This window comes from Marmota monax, unplaced genomic scaffold (assembly GCF_021218885.2).
Source record: "Marmota monax isolate L192 unplaced genomic scaffold, Marmota_monax_Labrador192_F-V1.1 WCK01_AAM20220418_F8-fsc00203, whole genome shotgun sequence".
Taxonomy (NCBI): Eukaryota; Metazoa; Chordata; class Mammalia; order Rodentia; family Sciuridae; genus Marmota; species Marmota monax.
In genome coordinates this window covers 1,478,422-1,495,489 of record NW_026694787.1, presented here as the reverse complement: position 1 = coordinate 1,495,489, position 17,068 = coordinate 1,478,422, and the positions used below count along the sequence as shown (strand labels likewise).

The 17,068-nt window shown below is 41.4% G+C and overlaps 1 protein-coding gene across 8 annotated transcripts in view; it reads right to left on the bottom strand.

The window, feature by feature from the left end:
* Positions 1 to 17,068, bottom strand: part of Map7d2 (MAP7 domain containing 2) — a 110,920-nt gene that overhangs the window by 48,754 nt on the left and 45,098 nt on the right. For 7 of the 8 annotated variants that reach the window (XM_046425871.2, XM_058573063.1, XM_058573064.1 and 4 more), the window contains exons 2-6: positions 12,246 to 12,323; positions 10,974 to 11,137; positions 3,886 to 3,997; positions 2,994 to 3,092; positions 316 to 426 (exon numbers count right to left, since the gene is read on the bottom strand). In XM_046425871.2, coding sequence (XP_046281827.1) covers positions 316 to 426; positions 2,994 to 3,092; positions 3,886 to 3,997; positions 10,974 to 11,137; positions 12,246 to 12,323 — 564 coding nt within the window. The remainder of the gene's footprint in view (positions 1 to 315; positions 427 to 2,993; positions 3,093 to 3,885; positions 3,998 to 10,973; positions 11,138 to 12,245; positions 12,324 to 17,068) is intronic. The other variant, XM_058573065.1, reaches the window with a different exon arrangement.

Sequence of the window (17,068 nt, the reverse complement as noted above, 5' to 3'; positions counted from 1 at the left end):
CTCTTTCTGGCTAATCAACCACATTCCATCACTGACAGACAGGTACTTTTAAAACTCCTACATAAAATGTGGAGTCTTTCAGACTGGGAGTATATCAATTCCTATCCCTACTCAACAATCACCTGGCTCTAAGAAGCAATGTCACTTTCCAAAGTTTTATTAGCAAGGTCCTGAGGCTCCCACATTCAAACCAAGAGACTAGGATGATGGTGATATTTGCAGAAGACTCAGAGGGGGCTCTCACAAAGACCAATGTTAAGATGCTCACACCACAAAGAAGCAAACTGGAGAGACCATGTCTACATGTGCACTTGCCTCGGTCTGGGGAATAGGATATTGCCACGGTGGATGAAGACAGGCGTTTACTCATGGGAGGCTCCATCTGCTTTGGCAAATTCATGGTTGATGTAGAAAGTTTGTCACATGCTGCAGAGAAACGCATTAAAGACATTGATATTCACGCCACTATAGACTGAGAAACACATTTCCCAAAGTGTCCTTCTTGTCCTCATCCACACATCTACGCCACAGTGGCACAGCACAACTCTGCTTGCTTCTATCATCCTGGGATCTCATTATCCTGATCTGGAAATGCCCAGGCTACATCAGCCAAGAAATTGTATACAATTTCTTCAGTTCTTCTCTTCATTTTCAAATGTTCAACCTCACTCAAATGTTCAACTAAAGCCATGTTAATCCAAAATCATTTTCTTGCATCCAGGGATTTTTAAATATATTCACATCACACGAAAACAAAACCAACCTGGACCAGAGACAAATCACTGCTGGAAATGTTCTATGGTCTGATTGAGACTAGTACTGAAACTGAAATTTTCCTAAAGGTTACCTGTGGCTCAGGTTAAAAAAAGATGTAATTTGTAACTCAGGCTCTGTATTTAAAGCAGAATGCCCTTTAGTAGTTGGTTTTCTTCCTCTTGTTAAAAGATGGATTCAAAATGGCTCTTTTGGGACTGCAGTTGTGGCTCAGTGGTAGAGAGCTTGCCTAGCATGTGTGATGCACTGGGTTTGATTCTTAACACTGCATATAAATAAATACAATAAAGTTTAAAAAATGGCTCTTTTGTAGATGCTTTATTAGTTTAAGGTTAGTATTTTAACACATAACCCTAAGTTTGGTGTTCTCATGTTTCAGTCATTTCAGACAGGTTTCAAAATTAAATCATTACAACCAACAAAGAGGTTCTAACAGTGCCCTGCCAACCTATATTGGAGCCTGAGGTGAAAGGAAAAATTTGTGCCCATGGCTATAAAGGACACAAACTCATCAATAATATTTTCAAAATCTAACTCCTATGTTCATCTTATTTTCAAATCAGAGAACGGTCATATCTGACAATTTATGCTGACCAAGTAATAAGTTAATTAGCTGAAATCAAAGTATAATAAATTGGGGATACATAAAATATTTAAACTTGAAGTGATATTTTGTATGTGTATTAGGGAAACTAGGAATTGAACCCAGGGGCCCTTTACCACTGAGCTACAGTCCCAGCCCTTTTTTATTTTGTGATTTTGAGACAGGGTGGCCTCAAACTTGTGACTTTCCTGCCTCAGCCTCATGAGTAGCTGGGATTAAAAGTATATACCACCATCCCTGGTGTTGTTTTAAATTTTAATACTTTTCAAATTTTAGGGTTTTAACTACTTTAAGGTTCTAGTAAAGTAAGTAGGTAGAGTGTATATTTTCTCTTTTGCCTCAGGCTTTCATACAGTTCAGCATCACACATTTTGAAATTCTGTTTTGTTCACTCTGGACTTTTCTGTATTAATTTTTATTTTTAAAATATTCCATTTAAAATGTTATTTTCGGGCTGGGAATGTGGCTTAAGCGGTAGCGCGCTTGCCTGGCATGCGTGCGGCCTGGGTTCGATCCTCAGCACCACATACAAACAAAGATGTTATGTCCACTGAAAACTAAAAAATAAATATTAAAAATTCTCTCTCTCTCTCTCTCTCAAAAAAAATGTTATTTTCATTGCTGAGATTTTGGGCAGCCCCCTTTAAATTGTGTGCCCAAGTACCACATTCATGTGGTTATGACCATATTACCCTGGTCATAACCTTGGGTACTAATTCCATTCTACTTGTACCCACTTTGCGGGAAAAGCCAGTGCCCGCCCTATAGGTATTATAGCTAGGCCTGTACAGCAAAGTCCATGGTATGAGGATACTTTTTGTTAAAGGAATGCCAGAAACCAAGGATATTTATTCCTACTGGAAACACAACCTTCTGTATTGTTGGTGTTGCTAACCAGAAATGGGTTGAATTTCTAATCTTTATTACATGGGAACAAGGTTTTGCTAGTTCCATTCTTAATCTAAACCACAGAATTTCCCAGGTCTGTATTCAAAATAGAAATCCTTTTGTTTATTTGTTCTTCTGGGCATCAAACCCATGGCCTCCTACATCCCAGGCAAGTGTTCTTCCACTAAGCTACGTCCCCAAAACACAGCGTTTTAGACAGAGATATGAAATGAAGCACAGAGCCAAGTTGTCTAATTCTTTGGATTCCCAGTGTTACCATTAATAAACTCTCTAGCACTCCCTCTCAGACACTTCTCCTGGTATCCACCACATTAACACCAAGCCCAAGTATTCCATTCAGAACTCTGTGATTTCTGGCTTTTCACAAGAAGTGATCCGAACGCCCTTCTACTTAATGCCTACAACAGATGATTAATGAAATTGTTAAAGACATAGATACACAAAAATCAAATAATGACAAGATTTTTAAGGTAGAAGTGAGCTGAGGATGAAATGTCTCCATAACACTACAATATAAGGCATGCACAGCTCCATGATGGCAGAGGAACAAAGAAAGATAAGCATATCATTCACATCTCTAGAAAAAAAATTATAATAGGTCAGACTAAGAAATCAACTGTGAAAGCACTTCAGACAGACAGTAATGGAGGAGGGTGATCAGAACAATTTTCACAAAGCGCTATGGCACGATGATGCTCGGATATACCGTTGCTGGACTCGGCAGCGGTGGCAGTGGTCCCTGCGTCCGGAGGAAGAGTGCTGGATGCTAAACCTAGAGGAGGGGGTGGGGTATTTTCTGATTCACCTACACAGCAAAAAATCAGAGCAAAGAGAGGTAAAAGAAAAAAGTCCCAATTTGTTGTTTTATTTTACTTTCTAATTAGGAAATTAGAAAAGTTAACAAATGTGTTGCTGACTTCTCAAAAAAGAAAAAAGTATATTACTGCCAAAAAGTTAAAAGCACAATACAACTAATAAACTATATTATAAGCACCTTTCAGAAAGAGCTAGTAAATAACTCTGCATAACAGAATGCTGAGATCACTGAAACATGGTATGACACTGAAAAGAGGGGAAAAGTCATCCTGAGACTAGTAATAACCCATACATTAAAGTAAACATTTAAAAATTTAAAGATGGGTATGAACTGGATAATGAAATAAGTCCCCTTGAAACAAAATAAAACGAGCAACAAAAATTCATAATGTGAAAAGAAAAAGTCCAGTCCTTTTTAGAGAGTAACTCTGACTTTCCCAGTCATGTCTGAAATAGTGACTGAGTCTCCTGCCATTTCCCTTCCCTGAAATCAGATTACCCCTGGACCTGCCTGCTGAGGCCAGCTAGCCAGGCTTTGCATCCATTTTCTTTTGCTCTCCCTGAAAGCCCAGTTATTGCATCAATTGCTGTTTGCTAGCAAGAAGAATACACATCTCCCTCTCATGAGAAATGCATACACAGAAGCTTGGCAGTTTTAAACATCACACCCAAAAAGGGTGCCTGTAAAGCTGTGCACAGCATCCCCAAGATCCTGTGGACACCCAGCTCTGCCCATGATCTCCCACTGGAGCCCTGCAATGCAGGGACAGCCCTGCACTCACCATCACGTCCTCCAGGTCCTGTGGCCACTGATGTTCCCCACGAACACTTCTTCTTCAGCTCCAGCTGCTGTGTACGCTCCAGGGACCGGCGCATCATTGCCTCCAGTCGCTCCTGCCCAGTTCACACAAAGCATTGAGTGTCAACAAAGAACAAGCTCAAACACCCAGCCCCACTGCACTGCTGCCTCAGTGCTCTGGGGTGAGTCACCAAACCAGGCTTTCTGTGCTCAGCATCCTAAACCCAGGCACACATATTCTCTCTGCCACATCACACTCTCGGTGGGTGGAGAGTAAACAATGCGGCTAGGCTATCACCAGATCTCCAACTGAACACTGTGTCCTGTCCCCTCCTCACCCCTCCCTGGGGAAAAGCTGCTGCTATGCCAGCCCTTGATTTGTTTAAGAATAATGCCCAACAAGCATTAACTCCTTGAGGCCTGTCTCAAACCCAAGCTTGCACCATCCAGTAAGAGAACTGGAATTTTGCTCCAGAACCAACTGCAGTCTTTATAATTGTAAGCACAAAACATTCTGATTTGAGAAAATTTAGATTAAAATATAATCTGAGTTTCTGTGGCCTTATACATAGTTTTAAAAAGAAGAATCTATTTTTTTTTCTATATTATAACACTTTTCTGCACAGTTCAAAATTTAATGAGACAGGAGTGTAGAATCTTCTGGCCACAAAGTAAAACATCTATACATCTCCAGAGTTAGGTAGGTTTGGGCATGAGGGAAAGAAGAACTAAGCAATTTTTAACCAGAAAAGAAAATCTACCCGTAGGCTTCTCTATTAACAGAGGATTTATCAAAAGCATCCTCCTATATTAACCAGACTGTTACTTTCCATAGAGTTGTCCTTGGCACTGCAGCAAAAGTATTCTTACTCTGCACCTCAATGACTCTGCAAATACCAGCTACTTTCCCTGCCACCACTGGAGAAGGTCCAAAGCAATTCTGGTCTTTATACTGACACCCATTAGCCCTCATAAAACTTAATTCCATGGAGTTCCTGGAACTGGACTACTCCTATCTGACTCCAAAACACAAAAATATGATTTTTTTACTAAAACAAGCAAGTAAAATTAAATTAGGACAGCAAAAACTGTGTAATTGACTTAAGCATTAGGAAAAGCCTCCTTTATTTCACTTACTGCAAACACATAAATGTCACTTAGGATGTGCCTGGATTTACCTCTTTTGTCTACACCAGAGGCATGAGATGAGCAGCTGGGTTCTTTACATCTCAGCTTCCTCTGTGTAATTTTTCTCTGAATAGCATTTTGCTAAAAAACATTTGCAAATAGTCTTTTCATGGACCTGTGAGCAGAGAGGGGAATTATTTCCTCTTATATCACTCAGATTTATATTGACTATTAATTGTGTTCTAGTTTGGGACTGGGCACTGTACAATCACAAATGTACATTTCCTGGTTGCTCCATTCTCATGAACCTGGGCCGTTTAATGCTGATGGCCAGCACTGGTGATCTGCCAGGTAAAAGTTGATGCTTAGAGGAAACAGAACTTCTCCACCATGATGCCTAAAATACGGGTACTTGAGCGTGAGGCTGAATGTTATTTCATTGTATGAATTTAACAAAGTATTTAGTCAATGACCTAATTTAAGTGTTGAAACCTTTCACCCTGAAGAATGAAATTAGTTTTTGGTAGATTTCCTATATATCAGAAGGAACTCATTAGACTGTCCTTCATCTACTAGGGGCTCAATGAGAATAAAAGATACTGAATTTCACAGAGCCAGTTTTACCACTGGAGCAGCTATCTAGGGGGCAGAATTATACAATAATGTTCAACTAAAGCCAAACCCATCCCTGGACTGTTCAGTTACTTTTAGAAAAACTACCCATGCCATCTACCCCAAATCCACTGAGTGACTCCAAATTCCATCAATGGAAATTAGGTCATTTGGACCTTGAGTAGGCTTATAAAAATGTAATCATCCCTGAGAAAACGAGACAATCACCTTGTATCACCAATTTTTAGAGAGAAGAGGAAAAACAGGTAGTAAACAAGTTCTAACAGACTTATAGAACCGAAAGAAGTCAGAATGGGATGATTCAAACATATATAAAAAAACTGGTCCACTGCACTGGTTAGAAGTTAGTCCTGTGTATGGAGGTATTGCCTAGTATTTGTGTATACCTTTCTGATTCCCTTCACCTGATTTAGCAGAAAGAATACTAGATTTGGAATCAGAAGGTAAAGATTCATAGTCCACCTTTGCCTACCATTTTTTAGCCTTGTGACCTTGAGTCAATCATTTCACATCCTTGGGCTTCAATTTTCTCACCTACAGAATGAGAATGACATTACCTACTTTATCAGATTACTCTCAAGTCTACAAAGTTAACGTCTAGTCTAGTTCTTGATGTGTAAGTACTTCACCAACGCTGACTGAATCTGAATTTGAAGAGGAGGAGGACTATTAACAGAACATTTTAGAACAAGTGATTCTTAAATGTAAATATGGCTGTATCGTAATCCCCTGGAGGGCTTATTAAAACAGATTGTTGGGGTTTCTCCCCAGGGTTTCTGGGTAAGTCTGGGGTGGAGCCTGCTAAGAATCTGTATTTCTAACTAGTTATCAGGTGTTAATGGTATTGGGACCACACTGTGAGAAGAAAGGCCAAGCATTAAAAAGCAAGGGTAAATTCAGTCACATCAGGAAACCAGTATTAATAAATACTAGGAACTGCATACTGCAATTCCTGCCAAGTTTTGGTTCTCCTGGGTATCATCTGATGATCATCAGAGGATGGGGAAAGGACAAGGCAAATTTTTGTCAACAGAATATCTTCTATTGAGTGGGGCTTATTAGAAGAAATGAACAATAAGAGGCAAAAGCCCCTTTGAGCTCTAAGCTCTAGATCTTCCTCAAAGAACTTGGAGAATCACATCCAAGGTGACCCACTGAGCTGTCCGAGCAACAGTCCTCTACCAGGACATGGCCCAAACACTACTACCTAGATAGCAATCTCTGTCAGGAGTTGGGGCTGTCAGGGGTTATGCCTTTGCCCCTACTTTTACAATATGTGTTTAGGTGATGACATTGCAGGGATAAGGCTCCAAGGTGCACAGCTAAGTGAAGTTTTTTAGGTGTGTTCAGAAATTTCTAGTTTTGGGGGGTAGGGGTATTGGGGATTGAATTCAGGGGTACTAAACCACTGAGCCATATCCCCAGTCCTGTTTTTAATTTATTTATTTAGAGACAGGGTCTCACTAAGTTGCTTAGTGCCTCACTTTTGCTCAGGCTGGCTTTGAACTTGCGATCCTCCTGTCTCAACATCCCGAGCCACTGGTATTACAGGTGTGCACCACCACCCCGGCCCAGAAATTTCTTATTTTACTTAGCAAGGTAGGTTTTGTTATCTATAAAGCAATGAGAGTATGAACAGTTTAGATTTGTCAAACTAACTTAAAGAGATGAAGCTACTCTTGGAAAAAAGGCCTTTCCTGGTTATCTGTTTAGCAGGAGAAATGTAGAGTTGCCTTCTCCAAATCCCATATTTCAGGGCCACTACTCAGGAAGTTATATTCCTGACTGGGTGAGAACACTGCATATCAGTCCTAACTCAGGTGAAAGTAATGTGCCTGTTCTAGCAGCTTAATTTTGGAACTGTGCAGCATGTGAACATTGTAGGAACCCATTTTAAAGAAAAGATAGGGGGCTGGGGTTGTGGCTCAGTGGTAGAGCACTCTTCTTGAATGTGTGAGGCTCCGGGTTCAATCCTCAGCATCACATAAAAGTAAATAAAATAAAGGTATTGTGTCCATCTACAACTAAAATGAAGAAAAGATAAGATGGTCTCCAGCAAGAAAATTGAGTTCGGGCTGGAGATGTGGCTCAAGCGGTAGCGCGCTCGCCTGGCATGCGTGCGGCCCGGGTTCGAACCTCAGCACCACATACAAAGACGTTGTGTCTGCCGAAAAAACTAAAAAATAAATAAAAAAAAAAAAAAAAAAAAAAAGAAAATTGAGTTCAAAGTCAGGATCTCAAGCAGATATCAGACTTTCCCTCCCTAGGACAGGCCTGACTAGCCTCCAATACTGCCAATTCTTGAGAGTTCTGGGAGTCAGGCTGATCATTCTGCATTGCAGATGAGGGACTGCCACTGCCAGAATAATTCTGTATTTGCTTCTGTGCTTTCTTGAACCCCCAATGTAGTGGTGGGGGTCCTGAGACACCATCCACTTCTGCCTTGGCACAGACATGAAGAATTACCAAGAACATCATGACAACCACAGGGATGGAAGCCAGGTCAGGGTTGGGTAGGAATGAGTAGCTAACAGGCCTCTTTTTATCTCCTAAACATCAGACGGAGAGAGGTAGGACTTGTTGGGCAATATGTGCATTTCCCAATAGACTACAAAAGCAAAATGGCCTACACAGGATGAACTATCTTCCCATTGAGCCTTTTCCTTGGTTGACAAGAGACAGAGCATGACAAAAAGAACTTAAGTCTGGCACCGAGAAAAGGACTCAACAATCTCCACAGCCAGGTACTTAGCATACAACAACTCTTACAGAGCTCTTCAAGAACCATGGGGGTGACCACAAAGGGCTTCCTTTGGATAGGGGCTTCTGCAGTGCAGTCTCATCCCCCTTCTCTGAAGATCAAGCACAAATAATGCCAAATAAGCTTCTGTATTGGTAATTACCAACACCAATGTGGTTAACTGGCCAGCCTGTATGTGAAAAGTCTCTAAGCTACACATGGGTCTCCTGGGACCCTAAGGGTAGGAGCAGGTGGCAGAGAAAGGCTTTTGCTTCGTTGGGTTGCTACACAACCTTTTTAGGCCCAGCTCTCTGCCCAGCCCTACCATGCTCAGGGAGAACAGAAAAGGAAGCTCAGCTTGTTGTTAAGCTGACAAGAGTCAGGAACCATTCCCCACCCCCCATAACCACCACATTACGGGTGCAAGAAAGCACAGAAGCAAATGGAAAATCATCCAGAAGTGAAACCTCTGAAGATTCAGCTGCATGTGGACCAACCATCTGGCATAACATTCCCTCATAGGCAAAGAGGAGGTGTGTGAGTACTTAATGCAACTAATAGCACTAATGTTCTTTTTTAAAAAATATTTTTTAAATTGTAGTTGGACACGATATCTTTTTTTTTTTTTAGAGAGACAGAGAGAGAGAGAGAGAGAATTTTTAATATTTATTTTTTAGTTCTCGGCAGACACAACATCTTTGTTTGTATGTGGTGCTGAGGATTGAACCCCTGCCGCACGCATGCCAGGCGAGCGCGCTACCGCTTGAGCCACATCCCCAGCCCATGAGCCACATCCCCAGCCCTCTTTATTTTATTTATTCATTTATTTTTTATGTGGTGTTAAAGATAGAACCCCACGCCTTGCGTGTGCTAGGTGAGCACTCTACCACTGAACCATAGCCCCAGCCCCAGCACTAGCACTAATGTTCTATAAAGGAAAATTAAACATAGAAATTGCCTCAAAAGTGAACCCCTGTGACACTATAGGATGTTTCAGAACACAAGAAGCATGTAACTTGACACTTTACAGTGCTCCTTCCTGGAAGCAACAGTGACAAGCTTTCCCTTGAATCAGCAATCCCAGAGGATGTCAAAAATCAAAATGAAGAGGCTGGGGGGAAGGGGACAAGCTCTAAGTCATCAAGGAATGGAGGATGGGCAGAAAATGGGTGAGCCCAGTGACTCATGAGAAGTACAAAGGTTGAGAAAGAAGAAATTGGTCCTAAATTACTGAAACACTGTCGCTCTATGGCTTTGTTTTTAAAAATAGTATATATACTCTGTGCCATAATCTCTTCTAGGTAGCTCTCTTTTCACCTTGCTTCAGCCAAGGTCAAATGAATTAAGTGGAGAGAATCTCATTTTTCTAAGGGATTACTCTGTGCCAGGTGTTTTGCTGGACACTTTCACAAAAGTCAACTCCTTTAATTCCTATAACCATTTTTGTTTGGAGCTGAGGATACAGAATTAGAAGGGATATGTGACTTGCCCCTGGCCACCAGATGCTTAGTGGTAGAGCTGAGCAGATGAAACTACAGCAGTTAGACAGCAGTCAACAATGGTGAACCATGGCTAAGAGCATTGTTTAGATCTTTATTTGCTAAGAAGAACAAAGGAACTGGGTGCTTTGTAGGTAAAGTTAGATCTAATTGTGTGTTTGTATTCATGTTCATATGTGCTTTTTAAGTTAAAAAAAAGAGGAAGTAGTAAATATATATAGTAGAAAACAACCACTCAGAGATTTTTTTAAAAAATACTAAATTTATACAAAAGTCTTTGTATCCTACAGTTTTGGAGATTAACAAATTGCTATATTGTTCATACTAAGATATCATTATACCTTATGAATAAAAAATGACCATCACCTGATACAAGGCTATGATTACATCCTTAATATATTCTTGTTAAGAAAATCTATTACCCAAATATGCTTTCTAAATCCATTTCAGTTTAGAAATAAAGGACTCTGTAGGGGTAACTGCATTATATTTCTTTTTAAAAAGGTAACTGGAAAGAAAGAATGATTAAAGCAGGAACTACAGTAAAATTTAAATACACTAGCATCTTTGTATTTGAGGGTAAACTAATTTTTCCAGCAGTGAATCACAGGATTTTGTTCTTGACCCTCACAGCTCACACTCTGGCCTCATATCTGCCCTAGAAACACGGACAACCCTCCAGACTGTATTACCCTAACCACAATCCCCTGTGAGCCTTATCTTAGAGTCAGAAAAGGTTATGCCTGGAACAGCTCTTGGGAGACCACAAAATCCAACCTCCTCAATGCAGAGACAAGCAAATCAAGGCCCAGAGACACCAACCACTTGCCCAAAGTCATATAGCAAAGTGGCATCTGAACTGAATAGATAAGTCTGTTTACTATGCCAGTGCTTCTTCCACTGGATCACTGTGTCATCATGCTCAAAGAGCATATGGTGAGCCACTGGGAGAAGATACAGGATCAAGTCTCTCTTGTACCCCGGAGCTGGGTAGGATGTCCAGGTGCTCTCTGCACCACACTCTGTGTGAGCTGCCAAGATGGTTGGGATGAGGGACTCCTGGGGCTTTACCTCCTCCTCTCGGAGCTTCTGCTTCCTCTTCTCTTCTACAGCAGCCCTCTTTTGATCCTCCCGTTGTCGCTGCTCTTCCAGTTTCCGCCATCGCTCCTCAATTTGCTTTTCATACTGGAGCTTAGCTCTTTTCTGTTTCTCCAGTATCTGCTGCTCCCGGGCAGCTGGTGAAGGAAAGCAGAAGGTCATTTCTAGAGCACCCCATGTGGCATGAATTAAGAATAATAACACAGAAACAAGAATGAACAGCAAAACAGTCTAGTGGGATCCTAGGATGCAGTGATGAGACTAAAGTTCCTGAGACCTCCATCACTAGCTGGGTAATCCTGGGCATGTTAACTGTTTGTGCCTCCATCTCCTCTTCTGTGAAGTGGAGATTATGGTTAGTCATGTATGCAACATCACAATATGGTGACAACTAAATGAGATAATGCACATAAAGTACACAGTAATGCCCCAACACATGGGAGCTGACTATTATTGCTATCACTAAGTCAAACTTATGCACAATGGCTAAACTGTACACTAGCTTGAAACGTGATAGCTGTAAGAGTGCATTCACTCAAATGCGTTTAACTGTGCATGTAGCAAGTAGATGCTGAGCTGGGCAAAGGGTTAAAACACATGGAAAAGATTGGCTTTCCCTCCAAGAAACTAAGGACCCTTAACTTCACCTGGTCAAACCATGGAATGGTTCCTCAAAGTAGGCAATGCCTGAACTGTCCAGGAAGAAGCCAAGCAAGAACCTGAAAGCTCCTCTTTTGTCTCAATTGAATGGAGAAATCATCATCTACCTACTTCACAGCACCCTGTGGAGAACACCCTGTACTTATCTATCTATAGCACACAAGACAGACTTTCTCAACCAAGGCACCCTGATGTAACATCAAAAATGATTTAAGTGCCAATATCTTAGTTTTCCTGAGGATGACTCTTCTAGATGTTCAGAAAAGAAGCTGAGTGAATGCATACAGTGAATGCCTGAGGGCATAATGACTTGCTCAGAGTTCTCTTTTTTTGCCTTCATGCCCACAGCCCCAAGCACAGTGCTTAGGACACAGAAGAGGTTTAATGATTCCTAAGTGAGTGACTAAATGAACTGTTTGGAAAATTATGCAATGTTTATGAACATACCAGTCTCCATGTGGATCCACTCCTAGCAATTGTCCTAGCTCTCTTTGCATTCATTTGCAGATTTCCCAGGACCTTTAGAAAAGGCCCTCACCACCTCTCCACTTCCTTGGACCTAACCAGTCAAAATGTTCAACTTACCCAGACATTTTTCTCTTTCTTCTCTTCTCTCTTTGGCTAGTCTTTGTCTCTCATCTGATTTTAAAAATCCATCCATACCTGTAAGAGAGAAAACATAATGATTTTAAGTTCTTCACTCTTCCCCTATGAACACACACCTTGGGTCTGGCTGCACACACATCATCCACTGTTGCTTCTTCATTTGAAGCAGAGCATCTATCACGCCCCCCATGCACATATACAACCAATCCCCAACAGCTGTAGAGCAGTAGCTATGGCTTCCATGAGTACCTGCCAAGCCATGCTATAGTGGTTCCAACACCAGCATGGGAGGACAGAACCCTTTCCCTAATCCTTTGTTCCCAGGTCTGACCCTGGAAGGGTCTGAAAGTGTAGTAAATGACAGACAAATCAGAGAGACCGTGCAGAGATGCTCACCAAACCTCTCCCAGCCTTGTTACCAAACCTGAGGGGGAGAGGAGAAGCATAAAAATGTACAAGACTTTGGATACCAATTATTACATAGATATGAACATTTTATTTTCTGGAAAGAGCCAACTGCTAAGGGACACAAGAGTGTTTCTCAGGAGAGCACTGTAACTCTCATGTTCAATTTCAATTCTGCCAAATTTGTTCTGATGTCAATCTTAGTATCTAAGAATCACAAAGAAGAAAGGAAAATAATGGGATATTCCTATTGTCATTCAAATATCTACAACAAATAAAATGGAACAAAAGACAGTGAACCCCCCCCCAAATTCCAGGAAATATCCTTAGAGTTCTACATCTCTACCCATCCCCTACAGGACCCTAAGGAGCTTTTATTCTTTTTTCTTTTTTTTGGAGGGCGGGGGAGGAGGTAACTGGAGATCAAACCCAGGGGTGCTTAACTACTGAACCACATCCCTATCCCTTTTTATTTTGAGACAGGGTCTCATTAAATTGCTTAGGGCCTTGCTAAGTGCTGAAGCTGGCTATTCCTGTCTCAGCCTCCTGAGCTGCTGGGATTATAGACATGCACTCCACCGTGCCTGGCTCCTAAGAGGCTTTCTAAATTAAAGAGTAAATGGATCTTCATGACTGTTTTGAAATTAGAAATAATTGCATTCTGTTACAATTGGTTATTCATGAGTATTTGCTACATGATGTTTAAGCCTATCATTCTGGAGAAATTGGCTTTAGTGCTAATGTTACCACATTCCCATTCCCAGTGCCTGGGCCTTCTTCTCTGGGAGCACCAACTGACTTCACACTATGCTTTGCTGCCATAGCAACCTCAGCTCTTTCCAGGGAGGCTCTTGCTGTTTGATGTCCAGAAGGGGGGACTGGAAGCTTGGCCTGCTGTGGAGGCAGTGGAAATACAGATGGTGAATAACATAGCTAACACTGGGTTGTCAAAATTCCCTGTATGAGTCTAATTTTGCGGGCTGCAGGTCTAGTTTTAAAATTTAGTTTAATTTTATAAGTACTGGGGATACTAAAATTTAAGAAAGAAGTACTAGAAAATCAACCCTGGACTTAAAGTGCTATTCTCCATGTTTGTTCTTAATCAATTCTTAATTATGAAGTTCCCAACATTATGACCATTACAAATTTAAAGGCCCAACATCTTACATCTCAAACCATTCCCGCCCCCCCCCCCCCCCCCCCCCGCCTACACCCAATATGACTCTCTTTTCCTAACTTGACCTCGGGACTACCTTCTGGCTTATACCATTCCTTCTCCCACTCCCACCTGTTTAAACCACACCAACTTTCAAGACCCCACCATTCCCAAGACCCATGATGCCCCATGCTCCCACAGTTTGTGAAGTCCTAGTTTCATCCTCCTTCCCCACAGAGATCTCTCTTCTATAACTTGTTTTCCTCACTACCTGGCGGCTCCAAATGCACATGCAATGCTCCAAAGACAGGCATGAAGTCAAGGGCAGAGAGATAAAGTCAAGTTTTTCTTTTCTCTAAACACTTTCAGATTCTAGTTCCTACATCAAGAATTTCATTAAGAATTTATGTAAAAAGCTACAAAGAAAAGCCTAGAATGTGTGGACAGATGTTTCCTTTAGCACCCACATCAACCTCCATACCCAACTAGAACCTGAACCTTGCTCCATACTACCCACACCACCTTCTTGATATTGGGCCTGCCCTATCTCTAATGAAAGTGTTCTTCAAGCAGGCCAAAAAGAAAGAAAAATGGAGAAGAAAAAGGACCAAATGTTCCATAGATATGCATGGTTTTAGGCTGCCCCCTTGTGGGTACCTGTAAGAATCACATCTTCAAGTCATATAAGTAGTGTCATCGTAAAAGGAGGTGACAATATAACAGTTATTATGGACCAAGTGCACTGCCTGAATTTACTGGGCCCAACCACGCTCTGGTGACAGAGGTACTATTATGATCCTCATCTTATTGGGGAAGAAACAGAAGCACAGAGAGGTTAACTAATTTGTCCTAGGTAGCACCATCAGAAGTAGAGAAGCCAGACACCAAAGCAAGAACCTTACTCCAAGAACCACACTTCTTTTTTTGAGGTGCATCACTGGGTCACACAGGAAACAAATACTATCCTGATCCCAAGAATGAGCTTGAAAATCTTAAGAGCAGAATGTGAGTCTAACTCATTAGAGAAGCATGAAAAAGGCAGTTCTATGAGCCAAGCATGGGCACAGCTAGGCACAGATGCAGTGAATGGACAGGCAGGCTAATTATTCGCTTCTTCCTCAAACTGATTATTTTGAAATGTTTGCTCAGCAATATTGTAGAGGCTGATGATGGGTGGGAAACTGGGATAGCCTGAGGACCATGGGGACAGTTGTAGGCTTCTCCTTGCTCATGCCAAGCAAATCAGCTTTGCCCCACTAAAGTGGGTAGAGTGACTCAAACAACCCAACATAGGCAACTTAGAATCTCTGTGCTGTCCATTTGTCATCCACATGTCACACATGGCTGTTTAAATTTAAAATAAAAGTAAATATGAGGGCTGGGGTTGTGGCTCAGAGGTACAGCGCTTGCCTGGCATACATGAGGCACTGGGTTTGATCCACGGCACCACATAAAAATAAAATAAAGGTACTGTGTCCACCTACAACTACAAAATAAATGTTTTTTTTAAAGAGAGAGAGAGAGAGAGAGAGAGAGAGAGAGAGAGAGAGAGAGAGAATTTTAATATTTATTTATTTTTTAGTTATCAGCGGACACAACATCTTTGTTTGTATGTGGTGCTGAGGATCGAACCCAGGCCGCACGCATACCAAGCGAGCGGGCTACCACTTGAGCCACATCCCCAGCCCTAAAAAATAAATGTTTAAAAAAATAAAAATAGGAGCTGGGGTTGTGGCTCAGAGGTAGCGTGCTCGCCTAGCATGCATGAGGCACTTGGTTCAATCCTCAACACCACATAAATATAAAATAAAGATATTGTGTCCATCTATGACTAAAAAATAAATATTTTTTAAAAAATAATAAATAAATAAAAACTAAATATGAGCCCAGGTCCTCAGTCATGCTGGGTATATTTCAGGCATTCAATAGCTACATGTAGCTGGTAGCTACCATAATGCAGTGCTAAAGGAGAAGCATGGAAGCTCATTTTTTGATTCTCTCCTTTCACATTTAGATGCTCTGAGGCAAATATGAAAAAGGAAGATCTGAATTCAATCAGGGTTGGGTTTTGCTGGCTGAGGTGGGCCTGCTCCTTTCCTCCACCCAACATCTGTCTCTTCTGTTTTCAGAGTATCAAGCAAACACTCTGAGAACATCCTTTCAAAGATGAATCAAATAATTAACTTGCACCCCCAGTTTCCACCCTCTAACTATCAGTGACCCTCCAGAGGATATCAAGAGGGCCCTAGATTCATCCTAAGGCACAAACCAGAAGGCCATGGACTTCATCAATTATTACCACTATCAAAACATAGCCAAATGTAAATTACAGGAATCCCAAAAGACTATCATGAACACTAACACCAGAGATGACTTCTGAAGACACAATATACCCAAAAGTTAATGCTGAATTCAGTGCCACAAGGAAGCCTTTATGTGTGGCCTGAAATCCTCAAGTTTAAATTTTCCTACCCAATAGTCCTCTATCCCATGTGCCTTGTACATGTTCATTTATTGTGTGTGTGTGTGTGTACGTGTCTTTTTTTTTTTTTTTTTTTTTGTGGAGCTGGGGATGGAACTTATGGTCTCACATGTGCTAGGCAAGTATGCTACCCCTGAACTACACCCACAGGTTGTTTCTTTAAAAGAAAACAAACAGGACCTAATTTTATACTTGAGTCCCATGAGAACAGATGGAAAACAGAGCCACGCTCATCAGGGATTGAGCAGGTAGGGGCAAGAGGAAGTGGGGAGCTATAAAGGGCATCAGGAGGGGTCCCACTGGTGATGGAAATATCTTGCCTATATCAATGTCAATACCCTGGTTGTGATACTGCACTATAGTTTTGCAGGGCATTACCATTGAGGAAATTACGTATAAGTTACATGGGATCTCTGTGTGACATTTCTTATAAATAGAGGCAAATCAATAATGACCTCAAAATTTAAAAAAATTAATTATAAAAAAGAACCCCCCCCCCCAAAAAAAAAAAAACCCTGGCACAAATGTGAAGCCCTGGGAGGGACCCAAGACAAACAGAGTTCAGGGGACACTCTAGCTGAGGAACCCTACCTAGAAGAATGAGGGTGCTCACATCAGGACCATCCCTACCCCACTCTTGATGCAATAACGCTTCCCAGAGCAATAGTCTTCAGGTAAATGTGTACCTCTGAAATAGAGGCCTTTTTCTCCATTTAATTCTATCATAGGAAATTAAAAACAGGAATACTGAGCAGCTAA